The sequence below is a fragment of the Schistocerca americana genome, chromosome 11 (genome assembly GCF_021461395.2).
Source record: "Schistocerca americana isolate TAMUIC-IGC-003095 chromosome 11, iqSchAmer2.1, whole genome shotgun sequence".
Lineage (NCBI taxonomy): Eukaryota > Metazoa > Arthropoda > Insecta > Orthoptera > Acrididae > Schistocerca > Schistocerca americana.
In genome coordinates, this window is record NC_060129.1 from 124,279,293 (window position 1) to 124,300,037 (window position 20,745).

The 20,745-nt window shown below is 39.0% G+C and overlaps 1 protein-coding gene across 1 annotated transcript in view; it reads left to right on the forward strand.

Annotated features, from left to right (window-relative positions):
* LOC124553767 (insulin-like growth factor 2 mRNA-binding protein 1) overlaps positions 1-20,745 on the forward strand; it is an 885,110-nt gene that overhangs the window by 815,913 nt on the left and 48,452 nt on the right. The window contains 4 exon segments of the mRNA XM_047127703.1: positions 7,443-7,548; positions 7,550-7,707; positions 10,881-11,018; positions 16,249-16,365. Coding sequence (XP_046983659.1) covers positions 7,443-7,548; positions 7,550-7,707; positions 10,881-11,018; positions 16,249-16,365 — 519 coding nt within the window.

Consider the following 20,745-nt stretch of genomic DNA (forward strand, 5'->3'; position numbering starts at 1 on the left):
TTTGCCCCAGTAGCTAAGTGGTAAGTGTCTGATTGCTAGGGTCTGGAAAACGTAACATCTGTTTTTGGCAAAATTCGCATATATTTTTATCAATATATGCGTTTTCCCCCATGCCCGAAATGATTAGATTCACAAAATTGAACATTTGCCATGCTACATGACTGTTTAAAAAGTGCTGAATGGGAAACTTTGGCTGGAATGTTTGCTTTTGCAAGATTTTTTACTGAGATGGCCTTTTTCTGCTTTTGGCTGTATTTGAACTACCAAAAAGTTATTTTTCTGTGGACAGAAAGCAGAACTTTCCCACTGGTGAAGTGAATGCATCTGTGATTTAGTGTGTTTCCTGGCTTTATTTTTCTTTTACCGCCCAATCTGATGATTACAAAATCTGCAGAATATTAATTTCGACATTTTGTGGTTTTTTAAACTGTATAACCCGTAATTGACAGTACGGATAGAACTGATGAGGCACTTGGGGGAAAAATTTTGGTGTGGTCAGAATACTTGACAGGATTTGTTTCCCATTCGCTTTAGTGCACACTGCAGATACTATATACTGGCAAATGGCTGTCATTGCAAACAAACTAGAACTGTGACAGCCAGAGGAGAGACGAATGGTGCGGAAAAACTAGCCCCGCCTTCCTCCCCTGTACAGCAGCCTGCACTTGGGTTTTGTGAATTAGGACTGATGCATTGTCAAAGGAGTTGGTTGGTGCCTTCTGGTGTTGTAAGGGTCAGAATCAAAATGACACAGCACTTGGTACTGGCTACAGCACAGTTGCTTGATGAGGTTAGTAGAGTATTGTACATGGGGTAGTGCAGGCCTGACCTCGGGTGATATTTGACATGAACACAGTTCAAAACACCCATCACCTAAGATTGCCACATTAGAAGTGTCCCAAGCTTACCAGTTTTTGAACTTAGCTAACAAACAAATGTGTGTGAAACTCCCACAGAACTGCAACATTAAGTGACTCAAGCAGTAGATAAGGTACACTATCATTTATACTGATCAGCATGATTTATTATGCGCTTGATGGCTAATTTGTACCTCCTTTCACAATCACTCATACATTAGCCTGTAGTATCATCTTATCCAGACCATTCAACCATTCGTAGTTAGTACGGCACCACAGCATCAAGTGCACCGATATGTCACAGTGTTCGTGCACATTCTTTCCAAATTGGACTTCACCAAATGATGGATGATACCAATAATGGAAAATTGTGTATATTTCTGATATTTATTTGCATAAATTAAAGCGGTTTCAAACTATTTTGTTGGATATAGTCAATCTTGAAACAATTCACTATGAAATAAGGTGTATTGAGGAATTTTGCAGTTTGAGGCAAAATTTGCTTCTATATTTTCATTATGTGCAAAGTGAGAATTTTTATGGTCCCTACTGATTGTTGCAGATAGGACCTGGGTTAGATTGCTACCGACAGATTGCCAGTATTGTCACGGATTTTGCCTCAGTGAGAGGACTGGAATGGTGTCCACTTGCAATTGAGGAGGTAATCGAATGAGAACTAGCCGGGGATTTCGAAGCTGATAACTGCCGAGAGTGTAGCACAGTAACCCTGTCCTAGCTGCATCTGAGTGGTGCATTTGGTGGACGACTATACAGCCATCGGTCGTTACCACATAGCCCACGAAGGCGGTGGTGTAGAGCTGGAGTTTTCTGCTACCTCTATACTTGCACTGACGGTGTGGGCTTATCTCGCCACCCCATCAGTAGGACTTGTGCTGCCTGCCTGGATAAAAGATTGTGTTTGTATGTGTGGCCTGTAATTAATGATCAACTTCCTGCCATGGTCTGTTGTTTGACTGAAACTTGCAATTTTAATAAAGGAGGGTCAGTCTATAATAAACTAATTTTCCACGTATTTGAGGGAGTGGATTGTGGTGCAAATCCGAAACTATTGAAGCCACAGAAGTGATTCTGATGTCATATTGTAGCTCTACCAGTTGTGCTTTAATTTTGTGTCCAGTTGAAAAAAATTACTAGAAGATAAATCTGGGGAAAAATCCAAATATTTTGTTTTGATATAAACACCTTTTATTTAGTCTCAAAAGAAATTCGTTTGTCTTTGGTAAAATTTGAAAGAAAGGAAAATTGATTTGAAATCTCATATTACTTGCACCATTCTGAGTTTTTGTAGCAGCTCAGCTGCAGGGAATGATCAGCAATTAACAAGTATGGAATTTTTGTTGTTTTTATTCTACCTCGAAATAATTTTTGCTGACTACGAATTCCTAGACGTCAGTGGTACTAGGTGTAGATCTGCTATCCAATATTGCACATGAAAATTTCTTCCGAACCGGGACCCGAACCCGGATATCCCACATATCGTGAGCAGTTACCTTAACTGCTTTGCTATCTGTGCACAGTCTCCAGACTGACAGAATTCCTTGTCACTCAGTCTACGTCCTTATATCAGAGACTACTAATTGGGGTTAGAGTTCCCGCTTGGCACATATTTTTTGTCTCACTATTTGGTAGCAATTTTATATCTAAGACAGCAAATTGATTTAAAAGTATTTCGTACAACTGTGGATGGTCAAGTGTCTGTTCTTTCAGACACACTTGTAAGTTTTGTTCTTCCATTTGATGATAGTTAATCCATTGTAATATGTACAGATATTAATGCATGTACAATGTATGAAAGATACTCTCAACCTGCTGAGCATGTGTGAAGTTGTTTACGTGCTTTCTGATAACATCACTCATCACTGAAGCTGCTTTTGAAAATAGATGATTGATATCTGTTTGTTGTTTGTTCATGTTTGGTATAGAAATAGTTTTCAGGTTATACAAGATACCTTAAGACACAGAACTTCCCCAAACTTTTGCTGAACATTATTCATTTGCAGTACAAGATGAGACAGTCCCGGTACATCAGCATTTTCGACTGCTTAGAACAGTACAGTATTGTGTTTAATGTTGTCTGGTAAAAGCTGTTCTCACTTTCAAAGAAAAATTACTTAATTTAAAAACAAGATTTCCAGATTGCAGTGCCTGCTGCACATTCTAACAGAAAAAAGAAAAAAATCTTGATGTGTGCTGTCTCGAGACTGATTTTAATATTGATGTGCAGTGGCATGATTTTACCACCCAGGGTAAAAGTGCTGGCTATGGATGTGGGGCACTGTGAAGACCACCTACTGAACCAAAGCACGTTTACAAAGGCAGTTTCAAAATGAAATCACAACACTTGAACAACTCTTAAGCTTCTTCCTAAGAAACAATTTGTGGCACCCAATTCTTATGATATGCAATGAAGGAATACTGTAATAGCAAAATTGAATAAGGTTGCTGTCCCGGTTCAGTATTTAAAAAATTGTTCAAGAAGCTTGTGCTATTTGCTAGTAAAGGACAATCAACCTATGAAATTTGAAGTTGAGATTCTTTGTCCCAAGGAACAAGGTTTTCCATTTTTAAAACCTCAACGAAACCCTGAAATCTTAGATATGGTAGCTTATACTGTTGTAAAGTAGGTTAAGCTTTAAGCTTGGGATATTTACTGGTGGCATTTATGCATTGACTTTAGGATGGGAGCCTATTAATCTGTTTTTCCCTTTTTTTACTAGGAATAATTAAATGAAAGATACTGGATGGTTATAATTAAATTGCAACTACTCACGGAAGTCCAGTATGGGCTGTCATTATCATACGGCAGCAAAACTTGGTAGAAATGCTGGCGCGTTAATGCGGAATTGATTTAGGCTAGTTCAGATTTTGCCCGCCAGGTGAAAATATGGTGGGCGCTCTACAGATTTTCACTTGGTCCCAAGATTTGAACTTACTTTCTCCAGTGTAAATCAGTTTTGCACTAATGTGGTTGAATATTTTGTAAGTTTGCTGCTGTACAATAATTACAGCCCACACTGGACCTCTGTAAGTAGCTGGATTGAAATTTTAACCACTCGGTGTAATGGTGAAACTCCACAAACCATTGTTAAAGTGGCTGGAATGTCCTGCTTTTATTTTACTTACTTTTATCATCTTTGTCAGAAGAAAGAGTGCTTGACACAGTTCTATGCAGTCATCTATTTCAGGTAACTGATATTACTTAAATACCTTATTCGGCTGTAAGTGATGTGCACTTAAGTGGTGTTGATGAAATGAGTGGAGCCCTGAGCTATATCCAGATGGCTAAAAGAACCAGATGCAGGTGGAAATCTATCTGACATTAAAATCAAAGTAAAAAATTGGGTTGCCACCAACTATAGCCACACTACAAACAAGAGGTTCGACTGAGTTGGAAAATTAATTAATTTAGCCATAAGAAAGAAACTCCTAAAAGAACATTCGTTGTAATGTTGCTCACAAAAAATGGGCTGCAGTTATCAGTATGATTCAGGGATTGTTCACATGACTCAAATATTAAAATAAAGTTAAAAGGGTATGAAAACTGTGAATAAGAGCAGCTTGCAGCAAGAACTTGTTTTACATAAAAAGAGAACACTGATTATTGGACTTGTGTGCATGAAACACTATGGATGGGCTAACTAGGAAACTAAAAGGTGAATGGCATATGTAAAGGAGACACAACATCGGTACACTGGATAAGACTTGAAACAAAATTATTTATTTCTTAACACCATATATAATTGCTGTTACCTGGTAACTACGTACGATTGCTTGTGAAACGCTATACGATTCACAACAGAATCTCTTAATTTAGAATCGCTATTGTTATTAGAGGGCGACGGGAAAGGTTTAACCCTTTTAGTGCCAAACACGATCTGATCGTGATCCAGATTTTCGGCGAAAAATGCCAGTAACGATCTGATCGTGATGCCTTTCTCATTCATTTTTTCCGCGCTTGAAGGCAAAGTTGTTAGTATTTCCTAGCGAATGAGAAAGGCATCACGATCAGATCGTTACTGGCATTTTTCGCCGAAAATCTGGATCACGATCAGATCGTATTTGGCACTAAAAGGGTTAATATTCACATTCAGTCCCACATTCACTCAAAGAACGGCAAGGACGGTCCCAACACCAACATGCAACAAAGGTAGGAGATGTGTTCCGCTGTGTCGAGAAATGGTTAAATAAAAGGGTAAATCTGAATATCGTGGTTGCATGTAAAGTTGAACCTCGGTTTGGAGAAACGGTATCAACGAGGACACACACACACACACACACACACACACACACACACACACACCGCGCGCGCGCGCGCTTACACACGTAACATGAAATCACAAACCACAAATACAATTGAATAATCCGGACAGGATATATTTAATATTCCAAACTCAGAGCAATAAGTAAACTCTAGGACAGAGACGGGGGGCCACAGGAAATTAGGCTCACAGTTAACTCGTATGGCCACGTGGTTTGTGGGAACACAGTTTCTAAGTACCGTGGCCAAATTTTAGCAACATTAAACCATGCAGCTGCGAACAATTAACATTTTACAGAGGACACATTTGAATAGACAAAGGGTAATGGCAGAGGGCCAACAAATTCTAATATTAACCCACATTGATGGTTTCTAACGGACGTATAGTAATGAAACAAAGAAAATTCACAAAGAGGCAAAAATTGTCAAATTTCAGAAAAGATTAGAAGGTATACACACGCATTAGCAGGCACACAAACATTGACACTGAACCGAGGGCACACTTCCTGTGTGAGATCACTTCAATATGTGCATCACCGTTGTGCTACATTCTTCTTATGGACCAAAGACTGCATTAGGAATCAAACTGAAAGTCTGCAAAAGCCTTTCATTCCTTGCCGTGACCCAGCAAAACAATCTTTATAAGAGAAAATGCGAGGCCAAAAGCTAAAAGCTCCCCTCTCGCAGAGACAGTGCCGTGCAGTTAAATCGACTCGCCTTTCTTCGAAGAGACCTTGGCTGCAGACCATTGGAGAGCTGGAAGCAGATTGCCCATCTCACACTAAAACTTCTCCCGCACAACCCCGCAGCCAGGAAAACCCAGAGATGAGGCTTCCACCACCAAGATAATACCGGTAACTTTCACACAAGGAGAGGGTTGGCCATTCTGTAAGGTTACTGCTGATTCTCTGCAACAGACTAAACCACTGTACAGCAAAATGAAACACACGAACATTCCTTCACTCACGTATGCCATAGAGTTTTGGAATAGGGGAACAAGGGATAAACATATTATGGAATCATAGTCATGAGTTGGGTTACATATAAAAACATGGAAGACTTATAATGGGGTTATAGACACATTTGTAAGTCTGAAAAGAACCAACATAACAGCCATATGATGTTTGTAAATTGTAGAAAGAAATAGGCTATGGCTGGATTGAATCATAGCTCAGTCTGTAGGATGCAATGTGCTCTGGGAAGCAAATAAAATGATGATGACAGGGGACTATAGGACCCTTCCAAGGTTTATGCCATAAGATTAATAATATGTAACTCAAGTCTTAGTTAAATACCTAGGCTCTGGTCATGAAAGTAAGTACTGATTTCACAGTTCTTCATTAAAAGCTTTGTTCTTTTATGTAATATAATGTTCTTTATTTTGTATCTCGAGAATCCATTATATCTCCATATTGTAATTTAAACCACTGTTTGTAAACACACGAACAAAAACACAATTCTGCCAGAAAAAGTGAGAAGTGTGTGTGCATGTTTAAAAATGTGTTACAGCATTGTTGTATATCCGGTTAAAGCCGTTACAGTGATGTCAGCTTAACTTTCTAGCATCAAAGTTTGTTACAGACAGCTCAGTTTCATAATACTGCTAGCTTGAAATCTGAAAAACAAATGACCCCTGCATTGAAAGAGTGTGATAGTGTTTGTACTTCATTTAATGTGTGGGTACATACAAGCAATGAGACATAATAAACATCTGACACTAAGAGGTCTAAATTTCAAATCAGATATGTGCTGTCCCAGAAGTGAAGTGGAGCTATTGATTTATAAAGATCATTAAAACTGTAAGAAAAGATAGATTGGAGCTTACTGTTTGCAAACAGGCATAATTAAGACACTTAAACACAAGCTTTCGGGCACAGTCTTCATCAGGAAGAGAGAAACACACCACTCATTCACACAAGCAAGCCCATCTTATGCGCGTACAACCACTAACCTTGGCAGCTTGGAGTTTGTTAGAGGTGTACTTGCTTGTGTGAATGAGCTGTGTGTGTGTCTTCGTTTTTTCTGGCAGTTTGTGCCCCAAAACTTATGTGTAAGGGTCTTTTAATTAAGCCTGTTTGCAAATTAACATTTGATCTTTATGGTAAGTAGCAATCTGTCATTTCCTACACCATTGATATTCAATTCTGGAGTTTCCACAGTTTCAAAAATTTTCAAAAATTGTAAACAATCTCCTCCTCAACGTGTGTAGATTACAGTAACGTGGTCATTTTTATTGTAGTGTCAGAATTGCAGTCTCGACACTTTTCGGCTGGGATACTGACTGTACCGTTGTTGTTACGTTCCAGAGCTGTGCAGCAACTGAATGGTTACGAGATCCAGGGCTGTACCCTGAGGGCAGACCTGGCGATGGAGCGGGGAGGGGGCCGTGGCGGCGGTCGCGGGGGCAGGGGGGGGTGGCGGCGGCGGCAGGGGCGGCCCCGGTGGGCCCGGGGGCGGCGGTCGCCAGGCGGACTTCCCGTTGCGTATGCTGGTGCAGAGCGACATGGTGGGTGCCATCATCGGCCGCCAGGGATCGACCATCCGCCAGATCACGCAGCAGACACGTGCGCGGTGAGTGTGGAAATGAGATACTGTAATTTTGTTATCCATTAAATTACAAGCTTCACTGAGTAGATGCCTGAACACTCCAGTCATTTTTGTTGTGCACTGAAGGTGAGTGGTAGATAGTGTAAGTCATTTCTCCTTGTAGTATTATGTTACTCTAATTTCAAAATTGTGACTGTTTACAACAAATTTCATAAGAGTGAAAATGAACTGTGACGCTTTTGTCAGTATGTAAAACTATTTAAATAGCAATCTGAGAGCTGTGCTGCAGTGGACCCCACATATTCCCCTAATTATATGCTTTCTACTACAATGATGAGTTGGCCCAAAATATCTGTTACTAAACAGCTAAACCGTGTTCGGTGTGCTCTGTTGTGGTGCAGCATCAACTCTGAAGTGTATTGTGCTATGCTCAGGAAACGAACTTCAGCGTGTTCATTGTCACAAAAATGCAAACTAACTTCTACATCTCCGTGACAGTGTACGGTCTCGAAGTCTGTGCACTCGAGAGGAGCTCGTGAAACTTCATTGCATTGTTCTTCCTGATCCACTCTACAGCCCGGATCTCACTCCTTCAGAATTGGCCCAATGAAGGATCCACTGCTTCATTGTGTGTGTCAATGAAAATGTAGGTTTTTCCTTACTGACATACTTAAGTTACTGTCTGCACTTGTTACATTTTTACAGTTTTGGATTACCTGTTATAAGTCTGCTGATGAATGACTGCCTTCAGAAATTCTGTTGCATGAGCTACTCCATCCCACTGCCTTGTATGAACTTGCTTTTCGTCTGGATTTCGATCCTTTTTGGGTTATATTGAAATGTCAGATCATGACTGCTACTTCGAGCCACTGAATAAATTTCACTATTATTTGCACTTCTCTATATTTAAAGTCTTCAAGTCTCACAATGACAGATCGCAATAATTAAAACACAAAGTAGTTTAACCAAACATCAAACATTAACACCTACTGATACACTGTCTTATCCTTAGGCCATACATCAAAGTTCTGTTTAACTTAAAAGTGATTAATTTATTTTTGGGTCCCCATTGAAATTGTCGGCGCCCCTCTTACTCGGAGCCATCGATGACACTGCCAACTAGGAATGCCAAAGCATATGTATAGTCTCGGACAACAAGTGAACACTGGCTGCTGCCCTTGCTCCAGTTCACACTCTGCACGGACGCAGGCAGGGGTGCACTGTATCTGCTCCTTTCGTATACACTATTGAACAATTTTTTTTTTTATCACAGTCGTCTAGCGGTTATGAATAACAGTAGTGGATTGGGGTATTTATAAAATGCCCTGTAAACTACAGTACGGTGTTGGAATTTCTTAATGCACCAGTCTTAATTCTGTATAAATTACCTGAATATGCAGCTGGCTGATTTTATAATCTCCTTTACTTGCTGTTACTGAAACTTTTTTGTTTGAACCATTGTTGAGCATGCCTATAGGGAACTCCACCTTCAAAAATCTTCCTGTCCTGTAAGCAACTGTATAATAAGCTTTCCATATACACGCATCACCCGTTAGTTATGTACACTACTTCAAACTACTATTATCGCGTAATAAAAATATGCACAGCTATTTCATTGTATGATTTTCATTTACAATTATGGTTTGCTTCTAGATTGAAATAAAGTTAGCTGCATAAGGTATTGAAGTGTGATTTCACTTCATTACCTCGAGGAATGAAGTTTTTGCAGATTGAAGCAAACGAAGATTGGAAACGAGTGTGAATCCAAGACCACTAGACGATTAAATTAATATAATGTATGATAGCGTAAATATTCGTGTGATAGGAGTTTCAAATTCAGATTTGCAATACTTAATTGTGTGGCAAGGATTACCCCCCTACCCCCCCCCCCCCCTCCCTTGCCCCTTCAGAGGGTGCCTACTATACCATTCAGAGGCGTATTGTTTTCAGGGGCAGGCAGCTCCGTGAACTGGCCTGACATGGACATCTTCTTGTCTTTATCCACTTTTTCCTGTCCCACGTTGTTTTGAATAGTAGTTGGTGAAGTTCTGTCTGACAACTTTGAATAACAGAATGTTGTCCCTTGTGGTAGTGTTTTGACCATCTTCGCTGTTACTGTTACTGCTATTAGTATTTCTTCTGAGAGAACAGTAGCATCGTTTGGCAGGATATCTGTCCATGTTGTGGGGCACGAAACACAGTACACATGTGTCGCGCTGTCTGGTGCCATTTCCACATGGTGCATAGACAGCTGGTACCACAAACCTCTGGAAACCTAGTGAGAATTTGGCAAATCCGTGCCATGCACAGTCTCCACTGCACTCCAAAGCAGTAGCGACAGGGTATTAAACAAGTGCTGGCGACAGTTTGCTTGTAAGTGTGCTTATAAACCGCGGGTGTGATGCACTGTGGAGCTGGTGACAGGTGCCTTTGTATCCATTCATGTACTGAGGCGGGTATGCCATTGCTTAACATCAGGGAATGATGATGTACAGTACAGTCCATTCGGCAGTAGTAAAAACACTTTTTGCCCTTTGGTGCAGCTGGAATCAAATGAGGATTCAGGGTAAAGCTGTGTGCGCAGGTCGTGGAAAGTGCCAGGAGGGCTCACTCGGTAGAGCAATTGTCTGCTCTATGAAGGGTTGTGGGTTTGAGTCCCAGATTAGCAAAGAGTTTTAATCTGTGAAGAATTTTTGTGTATGATGATATTTCGTAAAAGGGAGCTGACAAAACCTGTGTGAATGGCTTCTGTCACATGGCATCTGTTAGCAAAATACAAAACTAATGACATACATTATCAACTGTGTGTAGACAGTGGATGACAGAGCAACACTACTGATTGAAATCTTTTGGGTGTCAGTGCCTGTAAAATGGGTACCAATTAAATAATAATGTTGCACAGTCTGTACAGTGGCTACTGGAAACCAATGTTATCCTGTGGCAACGTTAAAATTTCATGGATTGAGTGACAGGTTGTGGTGCTGTCTCTTGTAGTATCTATTACTTCTTGAAAGCAGTTCCACTGCTTTGCATATGCAGTTGGATATGTTAGTGTTATCAGAAATAGAAATAATGATTTGTTTACTGCGTGGGAAGATTGGTCTCCCTCTCTCCCTCCAATTACAGTTCTTTTTTCTTTTTGTAATTGTTGGTGCATAATATGTTGCTATAACTGTTTTTTATTGTTTGTTGTGTAGCGTGGATGTTCACCGTAAGGACAATGTTGGTTCTCTGGAAAAGGCGATAACTATCTACGGCAACCCGGAGAACTGCACAAACGCCTGCAGGAGGATCTTGGAAGTAATGCAGCAGGAAGCCAACAACACCAACAAAGGGTCTGTTTTTAACACATGCCTCTATTCTCCTCACTGGTGTGTGTGTGTGTGTGTGTGTGTGTGTGTGTGTGTGTGTGTGTGTGTGTGTGTGAGAGAGAGAGAGAGAGAGAGAGAGAGAAATTTTCTGTTTTGCTTCAGCTGCCATGTCTTAACCTGATTTGACCTATCTCCCCCTCATAACTATAGTAGCCATTTATGCTTCACAAATTCTTAGCTGGCAGCTTATGTAATCAGCTTTTAGCCTCCATTTCACTGTAGTCGTAACAGACATCTTGACATGCACTGTGCTCTGCATTTCAAATGTGATTATTTGCCAGATTGATATTTGGGCATACAGCTCATGTTTGGCCTATACTGTGCACTTTGATATGAACTGATGTGTGTCTCAAGTAACTCTATATGCTGATTAAAAAGAATAGCTACATATTACTTGGCCTTGGCAATTGAATTTTTATTTTGCCTTTGAGAAATATGTTTCACTATATTACTGCTGAAAATAGCTAAATAATTAAGTGAAATATGTTAGGTCAAAAAAATATAAAGATTCGTAAGACTGTTCCTAGTTCTTCTTATACACAAGAGAAACAGAAAATGTGGGAAAGGTGCAGCAGATCTCAACAATGTACAGTTTATTTCAAAGGAATTGTAAATATTTTAGGACATGGTAGCATAGAATAATTAGAATGAAACATTTCATATGTTCAGTTTCCATTGGTTAAATTAATACACGGAATTGCAGAGATAAGTTTAGTTTGTATGTTGCTCCTCTAGTTCTAGAGATTTATTTATTTGTCATTTTTGTTTTGAAGTTGTGAAAATGTACTTAAGTTGACATAATTGAAATTTTCAATTGTGAGTGTGGTTCGTTTTCCAATTGTTCTGCATCATTTAAATGTGCCTCGAGAATGATGTATTTGTGTACAAACTTTGTTATGGCCACATTGCTGCTGTTTGTAAAGAATACAATAGACTATTTGTAATTGGAGTACCAGATTCAGAGCTGTTTACTTTCATTTTTGTTAAACTGTGTAACTGGTGCAGTCCCCACCAGTTGTATGTCATCCGAATGTGCAGATGAACAGGATGAGGTGAAGTATAAGACATTCAGGAGGTAGAATGCAGTTCTTCAATAAGGACACACAGGAAGTAGACACCTATCTGTGTTCGACACACACAAGTATCGCGAGCCTTTTGTATTCGTGGGCTCTACCCTGAGCGTTTACAGAAGTCAGAGATCTTCGAGAAGGAGATGAGGGCAGACAGTTGAAATTTTGTCATTGGCTACTTGCAAATGGCTGAATAATGGATGTTAATACTGTTGATTGTTGAAGCCATTTTCACTCTTGACGGTATCAATAGTGCTGTTAACTCTCATTGGCGGTACAGACCCATGTGGCTTATGGGGACGCATTTTGAAGACTGCTTTTTGCTCATAGCTGGTGTTGACAGTTTTTGGGTGTATTGTCTAGACTCTCTTCCAGTGTAAATACAAGAGATTTCTTTGGCTGCAAGTACGGGAATGTACTAGCGTGATTAGGCCTTCACACATTCTAGTCATAGTGACACGTCATGTAAACCCTAACATTCCTCAGTGGGTGGATTCGCAGAAATGTTGAGGTTTCTCAGCCACCGAACTATCCGGGCATTTTCATCGGAGTTGGTGATTGAAACGTGAAGTCTACAAAGAAAAAGTAAATGTTGGAGACCAATTTATTGTCTGGACTATAAATAGTGTTGCTCTTATAAAAGAACACTGAGATGAGAAAAGCCAACACGGTATTATGGAGAGAATACAAAAGTTCGTCAGTGTCAGAAGTAGAAAGAAAGAAAGAAAATCAGTTTTGGACTTACCTTTGCTTAACACTTCAAGAGAGTGTGAGATACATCCAAAAAGTAAGTATCCCTGTATTTAAAGACAACATTGTTACTTGGAAGACTTTATTAGCAACAGGTACAGCAATGTTTGAGCTATTTTTTTATCATAGTCAGCAGAGGAAGTGAGACCCTTGTCATATTGTGGAATCAACTTTTGTATTCCTGTGAATGGAACTAGTGTGTGACAGTTGTCTTCTGCTCTTTGTCATTGTCGAAACACTGTCTGGACAATAGGAATTTCTTGTGGTGCAAGAAAAGATGGAAATCGCTGGGTACTCGCCGTCGGAACAGTACCGCTGCAGAAATGTCAGTGATGCACTGAAGCATTTCATTTCGTGCTAGAGTGTGGCACCCACCTGGCACACAATTTCTTGAACAGCAGGTGCTTAGGGACGATTTCATGCAACAAGCATTGCGATATCTCCAGAAAATGGCTACTGAGCTTGCGTAATCGTGAAGAGGATGCACTGCCGCACCAGCGCAACCGGGTGCTGATTGGTGAGGGATGGTTGCCCACTGTGCTCTTAACTGTGGACAATTTAATGACCTTCAGAAAAATATCTACACTGCCAACACACTTTGCTCGTGATGTTCGGCCTCTAGACCTGACAGAGCCGATGATGAATTTTCGTGGATGGTATGTTTTGCACATTAGGGAACCTTCTCACTGACCGAACCTAACAGGTGTTGGGAGAACGAATAAGACACACCGTTTATCAGTCACAGATCTGTTACGATACGCAGTTTTCCTGGCAAAATAAGTCTAGTTTAAAGGAAACGGTCGGAAGACTTACTTTCTGGATGCCCCTTGTATTTGTTTCGGTTGCATTGTATCGGCTGTATCTGTGTGACATTTTGTTTGAATTGCTCTATACTGCATTTTACTTCAGAGTAATGAGTAAATACTTTGGTATCGCATTGAAGTGTTGGTTGCGAAGTTGTAGTTTTCTATAGATAGAAATGTTTCTTTTAATACATTGGTTTTATTAAACAATAGAATTGTAATTTGAATTGTAGCAGTCTTTTGTTGTAGTTAGGGACAAGAAATTTTCACAAAAAATTGCACAAACCGAGTTATATATCTGATGGTGACAGTGTACCAATATTTGTATCTGATGGTATTGATTCTCGTGACTTCTTGTTTCCTCAAAGTTGAGGTTCGTGTATATGCCTGCTCTTAAATTTTATTTCATTTTCTGTGTAACTGAATGTGATGACTTCAAAAGTAGCACTGAAATTTGAAAAAATTAGCACCAAAATTGTAAACAAACACCAAACTTGTCTAAGAAAAACAGAATCTGGCAAGAAATAACACTGATCTGACCAAACACACTGATTTTTCCCTTAAAATGAAAAGATTTTTTCCTGCCTCCAACCACAGTACATTCTCACCAGCTACATTTTCTGTAAAGATACATCAGACATGGGTGAGAGCCTAGAGGTGTACATTTCTTCCTACATCATTCAAAGGTTTAGCCTGCAGCATGTTGTGTTTTGACTTTTCCTTCATCTTTGTGGATCTCCACACCGTTTTCTTTATCTAGCGATATATCAACACTCTGCTGTTGGGAACTCCCTACTTCCACCCTCTTTACACATTTCCCCCTGTTTGCATCTTTCTCACATTCTTGCATCAGATGCTTGCACTTCCATTGCTGGAAGCTGTCCCCATTTACGCATTCTTGAGTAAGCTCATTCCACAGATCTGCACTCTTGTCATTGTCTCCTTTGTTTTTGTTAAAATTAATCTTGTTTCCAGTTACACTTTATTTTTCAAGTGTGGTGTACAATATCACATATTGTTTGACAGTTCACACGTTTCTTTCTCAGTGTCCCTGTCTCTCCCATTTTTAACTTCACACCCAAAATAATTTTTATGTTTGTCGATTTCCTTGAATCGCTTAAGGTAACTACTGTTACAGTATCTTCAAAAAGCACATTGCCGATTCTTTTCCCTGTCCTTCATCAATCTGAACTTGTAATGACCCATTTTCGACAGGTCATTAACCTCTATTCTCTCTTCCTTCTTTTCCCCAGTATGCCACAGTCTCTTTTCTTCACAGAACGGAGTGAGGTCACATGTGAAACACTGCAGTTCATGCTAACTTTCATTAATGATTACAATATTTTAGGCATATAATAAAATACCTACAATCACTTCTAAATAAATTTCTGGGCTATATTTTGCAAAATTTTTGTGTGCCATGCAGTGTGGTACAGTAAAACTATGATAGTACAGCACTGGATAATCTGGCAGGCACAATAGTCCAACATGCGTCAGAAATTTTCCCGTCTTTTTTGTTCAGTGTGGTTGACGGTACAGTCTGGTGCCTTTGAGAAACATCAGAATTTTTTGGCATGGCATGCCGTCAGTAACAATATTATCTGCCTTTGTGATTGTATTCTTGCCAAGATAAGCCAGTTGCATTGTTAACTTTGTGATAGTATTAATGATTCTTTGTTCACTAGGCCTAAATTTACAGTAATTACATTTACATTAGTGCTGCGTGGTTTTATTTAGTAGTTATTTAATAAATTCATTTTATTGTATCATTATTCAGCTACTTGTAAGATTGTCAAATTAACACACATTAAAAAGTTCGTGTGTGTAGGGAGTATGTTTCCCAAACGGAGCAAAAATGCGCCTAAGAAGGCATAACACAAATATGACATTGAAAGTGTGTCAAAAACTGGACATCATAAGATTTGAAGCAGATGAGAACTGAATCAATATTATGAGGAATTTAATATTCCATCTTCAGCTACATACAATATTAAAAAACAAAAACCACAGGAAGTTTATATCACAATCTGCTTCAGTTAAAAATCTGGATGTTTGACAAATGCTAAAACACTCAAGTTAGAAACTGTAGACGAAGTTTTGTGTAAGTGGATCAGTGCTAAGAGAGCCGAGGGAGAGCTATTAACAGGTTATATGGTACTTTCACAAGGCGTTAGATCTTTTCAAATCAGGTTTGCTTACTTCATTTTGTAACTGGCATACAAAAACTTATTTATGCATATTGAACTTTTCTGAAACTTTGGGTGTTATACTGATTTAATAGAGCAGTACAGTATTAGGTTTTAGATTTTAGATGCAGTTTTGTCTTTACAGAGCAGTAATACATACTTTCAATTTTTTATACTGTACTCTTTCCTGTAGTTTTAAATGAATAAGTTATTTTTTTTACGTTAAAACTGTAGGTTCTGCTTATATCCCTGTTTTTAAAACTGACCTTGATATCCAGCATGGACAGATCTCAGAGCATGTCAGATTGAGATCTTACTGTACTCTGTTGGGTCTTAATAAGTCTAGTTGTGTTTTAATTTTTGTGTGTTTGAATTGGATTTGCAGGGAAATTTCTTTGAAAATCCTTGCTCACAACAACCTTATCGGCAGAATCATTGGGAAGGGTGGCAACACAATTAAGAGAATAATGCAAGACACCGACACGAAGATTACCGTCTCCAGGTGAGTTGTGGAGCTTTATACCTTCTGATGTTTGTCAGTAATTCAATTTCTTGACAATTACTGCTACTAATAGTAATTATTTTCATTGGATTGAAGATATATATAATCTCAGTTCACTTTGACGCTTCAGAACATTAGTCATGATACTTGCCTTTCCCCCACGGAGGTAGTAGAGTATTCAGTTCCAAATTTTGTTGTTCTACGTTATTAAAGTTGTTAGAAAAGTACTAAGAATATAGTTTTTTTACAGTTTGTCTGTGCCAATATTATTCTCTGTCAAATACTTCGCATTAGATACTACACATATGTCAGCAATTTTTCCAGTCATTAAAACACTTTAGGAACTTGGTTTTGTGGATAGCTCTTACAGCTATGTGTTTTTTAAACTCGTATGTGCTTGTAAAATGACAGCCATTTAGGATTTTCCTTACGTTTGGGAACAGAAACATGTGCCGTACGTGCAAATTGGAAGTGAGAGCATCTTTACAGTATTGTTTCTGGCCAAAAAATTCAATAACAAGTAACAGTGTGAGTAGGTATTGTATCTGTCGTGTTCAGCAGAAGCTCATATTCAATGGGTTTTATGTTATATGTTACACTCTAAGAATACATGCTGTTTCTAAGGACCAGCATGCCGAAAGTATTGAGAACAAATCATTATTGGTATAATTTGTAATAAAATGACAGGAACGTCAATTGCTGATTAAAGAATTTTCAGATTCAGTTATTTTCGCATTATGGCTCGCGTGTAATGAGAGTAAGGCATTTTAAAAACGATCAATTTAAGATTCGTGGACACGTGTTGTTCTTATTATGATTTATAATATAATAGTCAGTATCACTTTGGAGATGAAAGTGAAGGAAAAGAAACAAATTATACGTGACTCACAGCGTAGCCAAGTGGCTTATTTCTAACTGTAGTGTTCTTGAGTGCGGGTGGCAGTCATGAAAATGGCCACTAGAGGTCGAAATTAATACTCTGATGATTTTATGTGATCATCAAATTCGGTGGGAAAAGATGCAGACCTCAATTCAGAGATGTGTTCAGTTCATAGACTGCTTTTCAACAGACTGGCCATTTATTGAAAACTTAAATACAGCCAGACGAAGAAAATAAAGGTCAATTTGGAAAAAAATCAGCAAATATATTCACTGTCAGTGTATTTTGCTGTGTTATATATTCTGTTATTGGTAGTTAGGAAAAGGCAGTTGCAGTTTTTGTTTTGTTTCAAAGCAAACAATATTCAGTTCATTATCTGCTATATAAGCAAATTCAAAATATGGTCATAAATGGGGCTGGTAATATAAAGTAATGTATATTAAGAAATTGAATTTTCAGAGGATTCTTTATTTAAATTCGCCACTGTAGTGTGTAATTTATATGGGCTACTGGTTTCTAACATACCTGTTCATTTTCAAACAAGACATGCCCTAAAAGTGCTTGTCAAAGGGAAAGTCCAGTCTGAACACTTGTTCAACATCTACACAGATATGGAAGAATCTTATTACATGCTTGATACATTTTATGGTTTCCTCTGTTGAATGTATCAAACATGTAATAAGATCACTGTGTATCTGGAATATTTGTAATTTTGCTCCAATGGTGTGTTGGAGCAAAATGCAATTGGCATCCTTGCACACACCTGTGTTCGGTGTTTAACTGCTAGAAGTTTCATTGTTGTATGTCTGTTATTGTTCAGTGCTGTATTGAGTACAATGTAGTGGTGCACAGTTTATGAATTGTGAGAGTTAGAAGAGCAAAGCGTCTGCATTAAATTTTGCAATAAAATCAAGAAAACTTTTACAGGGACAAACTGAATGATGGAGGAAGTCTATGGTGATGAGTGATCAATCTGTACTCGATGCTACGAATGGTTCACACGGATGGCCGGACGGAAGTTACAGATGACCCTCGTTCGGGACACACGTTGACCTTCACCGATGTCGATTGTGTCAGGAGAATTGGTGAAATTGTGCATGCCAATCGAAGACTGCCTGTCTGAGAAGAATGTAAAATTGCAGAAGAATGTAAAATTGCAGAAGAATGTAAAATTGCAGAAGAATGTAAAATTGCAGAAGAATGTAAAATTGCAGAAGAATGTAAAATTGCAGAAGAATGTAAAATTGCAGAAGAATGTAAAATTGCAGAAGAATGTAAAATTGCAGAAGAATGTAAAATTGCAGAAGAATGTAAAATTGCAGAAGAATGTAAAATTTCAGTTTGATCACCTCATGAAATCCTGACAGCATGTTGTAATGCACAGTGTTGCTGTCTAGTTCGTCCCACGGCTCATGAGTTGAGACCAGAAATACCTTTGCCTTGCAATTTGTGAAGAGGTTTTCGATATGCACAAATGAGAGCATCATGTTCCTTACGAGAATCATAATTGATGATGAGACTTGGGTCTATAGTTGTGATGTTGAGACAAAGGTTCAAAGTTGACAGTGGGCCAGGAAGACAAAAACTCAGGTCAGGATAAATGTTGAATCCATGCTGATAGTTTCCTTTGACTTTTAAGTATTAGTTCATCATGAATTTGTGCCACAGGGACAGACTGTTAATCAATACTACTGTCGGGAGGTGTTGCTATGCCTGTGAGAAAAGAGGCCTGAAATGTGGTGAGACAATTCGTGGCTCTTGCATCACAATAATTCACCGGCACATTCATATCTGTTGGTGCGTGACTATTACACACAGAATGAAATCCGTTTGCTGCCTCATCCGCCGTCCTCTCCATACCTGGCCCCTGCAGACTACTACTTGTTTCCAAAGTTGAAAACCCCGTTGAAAGGATGATGATTTCAACGATAGAAGAGACCAAAGAAAATTTGCAGACGGTCCTTCATGCTGTCCAGAAAGAGGTGTACCAAGACTCCTTTCAGAAGTGGGAATGGTGTTAGGGGCAATGTATCAATTGTGAAGGAGAGTATTTTGAGGAAGACCGTGCACATTAACTAAAAGGTAAGCGTAGAAGAACTTTGTGGACAAACTTCCGGAATTTTTTGAACAGACCTAGTAAGACTGTTTTGTGTGAGCATTGTGGACACTGCGCAGTTGCGTCGCAGGAATTTTGCTTCGATAAGCACTTTTAGCACAGGTCTGGTATGAAAATGAATGGCTCAGCATAAATTACACAGAACTGTAGCAAATTTAAATAAAGAATTATCAAATCTTAAGTTTCTGGCCCTTCCCCAAAGTTTAATAACAAAAGTTTCATGATTGGTGGTTGTGAGAAGAGTTACTTGCTAGGTTTGGTTGATCATTGATGATGATATATGGGGAGTTGTTGTTCTGGATGTAAATTCAAAGTTCATCAAAGCAAATTCATTTTTTCCTTTGTTGACAATGTGTACGATCTGAAGGTTGTCTTTAATGTGTAATTGAATGGGCATGCCCTTTCAGATGTGCCTCAAAGATGGATTTCCCAAAATTTTTTAATCTGAAAATGTTTATGCCTTTTGACTAAAAACACCAAAAAGCTTTTGACTCAGTACCACACCTGTCCTTATCGTCAAGAACAGGATCATATGGGGTATCAAGTGTAATTTGTAACTGGATTGAGGACTTTTTGGTAGGGAAGATACAGCATGTTATCTTTTATGGAGAACCGTCGTCAGATGTATAAGTAACTTCGGGTGTGCCCTGAGAAATTGTGTTGGGACCATTGCTGTTCATGTTGAATATTAATGATGTTTTTGTTGTTGTGGTCTTCAGTCCTGAGACTGGTTTAATGCAGCTCTCCATGCTACTCTATCCTGAGAAAGCTTCTTCATCTCCCAGTACCTACTGCAACCTACATCCTTCTGAATCTGCTTAGTGTATTCATCTCTTGGTCTCCCTCTACGATTTTTACCCTCCACGCTGCCCTCCAATACTAAATTGGTGATTCCTCGATGTCTCAGAACATGTCCTACCAACCGATCCCTTCTTCTAGTCAAGTTGTGCCACAAGCTCCTCCTCTCCTCAATTCTATTCAATACCTCCTCATTAGTTATGTGATCAACCCATCTGATCTTCAGCATTCTTCTGTAGCACCACATTTCGAAAGCTTCTATTCTCTTCTTGTCTAAGCTATTTATCGTCCACGTTTCACTTCCATACATGGCTACACTCCATACAAATACTTTGAGAAACGACTTCCTGACGCTTAAATCTATACTCGATGTTAGCAAATTTTTCTTCTTAAGAAACGCTTTCCTTGCCATTGCCACTCTACATTTTATATCCTCTCTGCTTCGACCATCATCAGTTATTTTGCTCCCCAAATAGCAAAACTCCTTTACTACTTTAAGTGTCTCATTTCCTAATCTAATTCCCTCAGCATCACCTGACTTAATCCGACTACATTCCATTATCCTCGTTTTGCTTTTGATGATGTT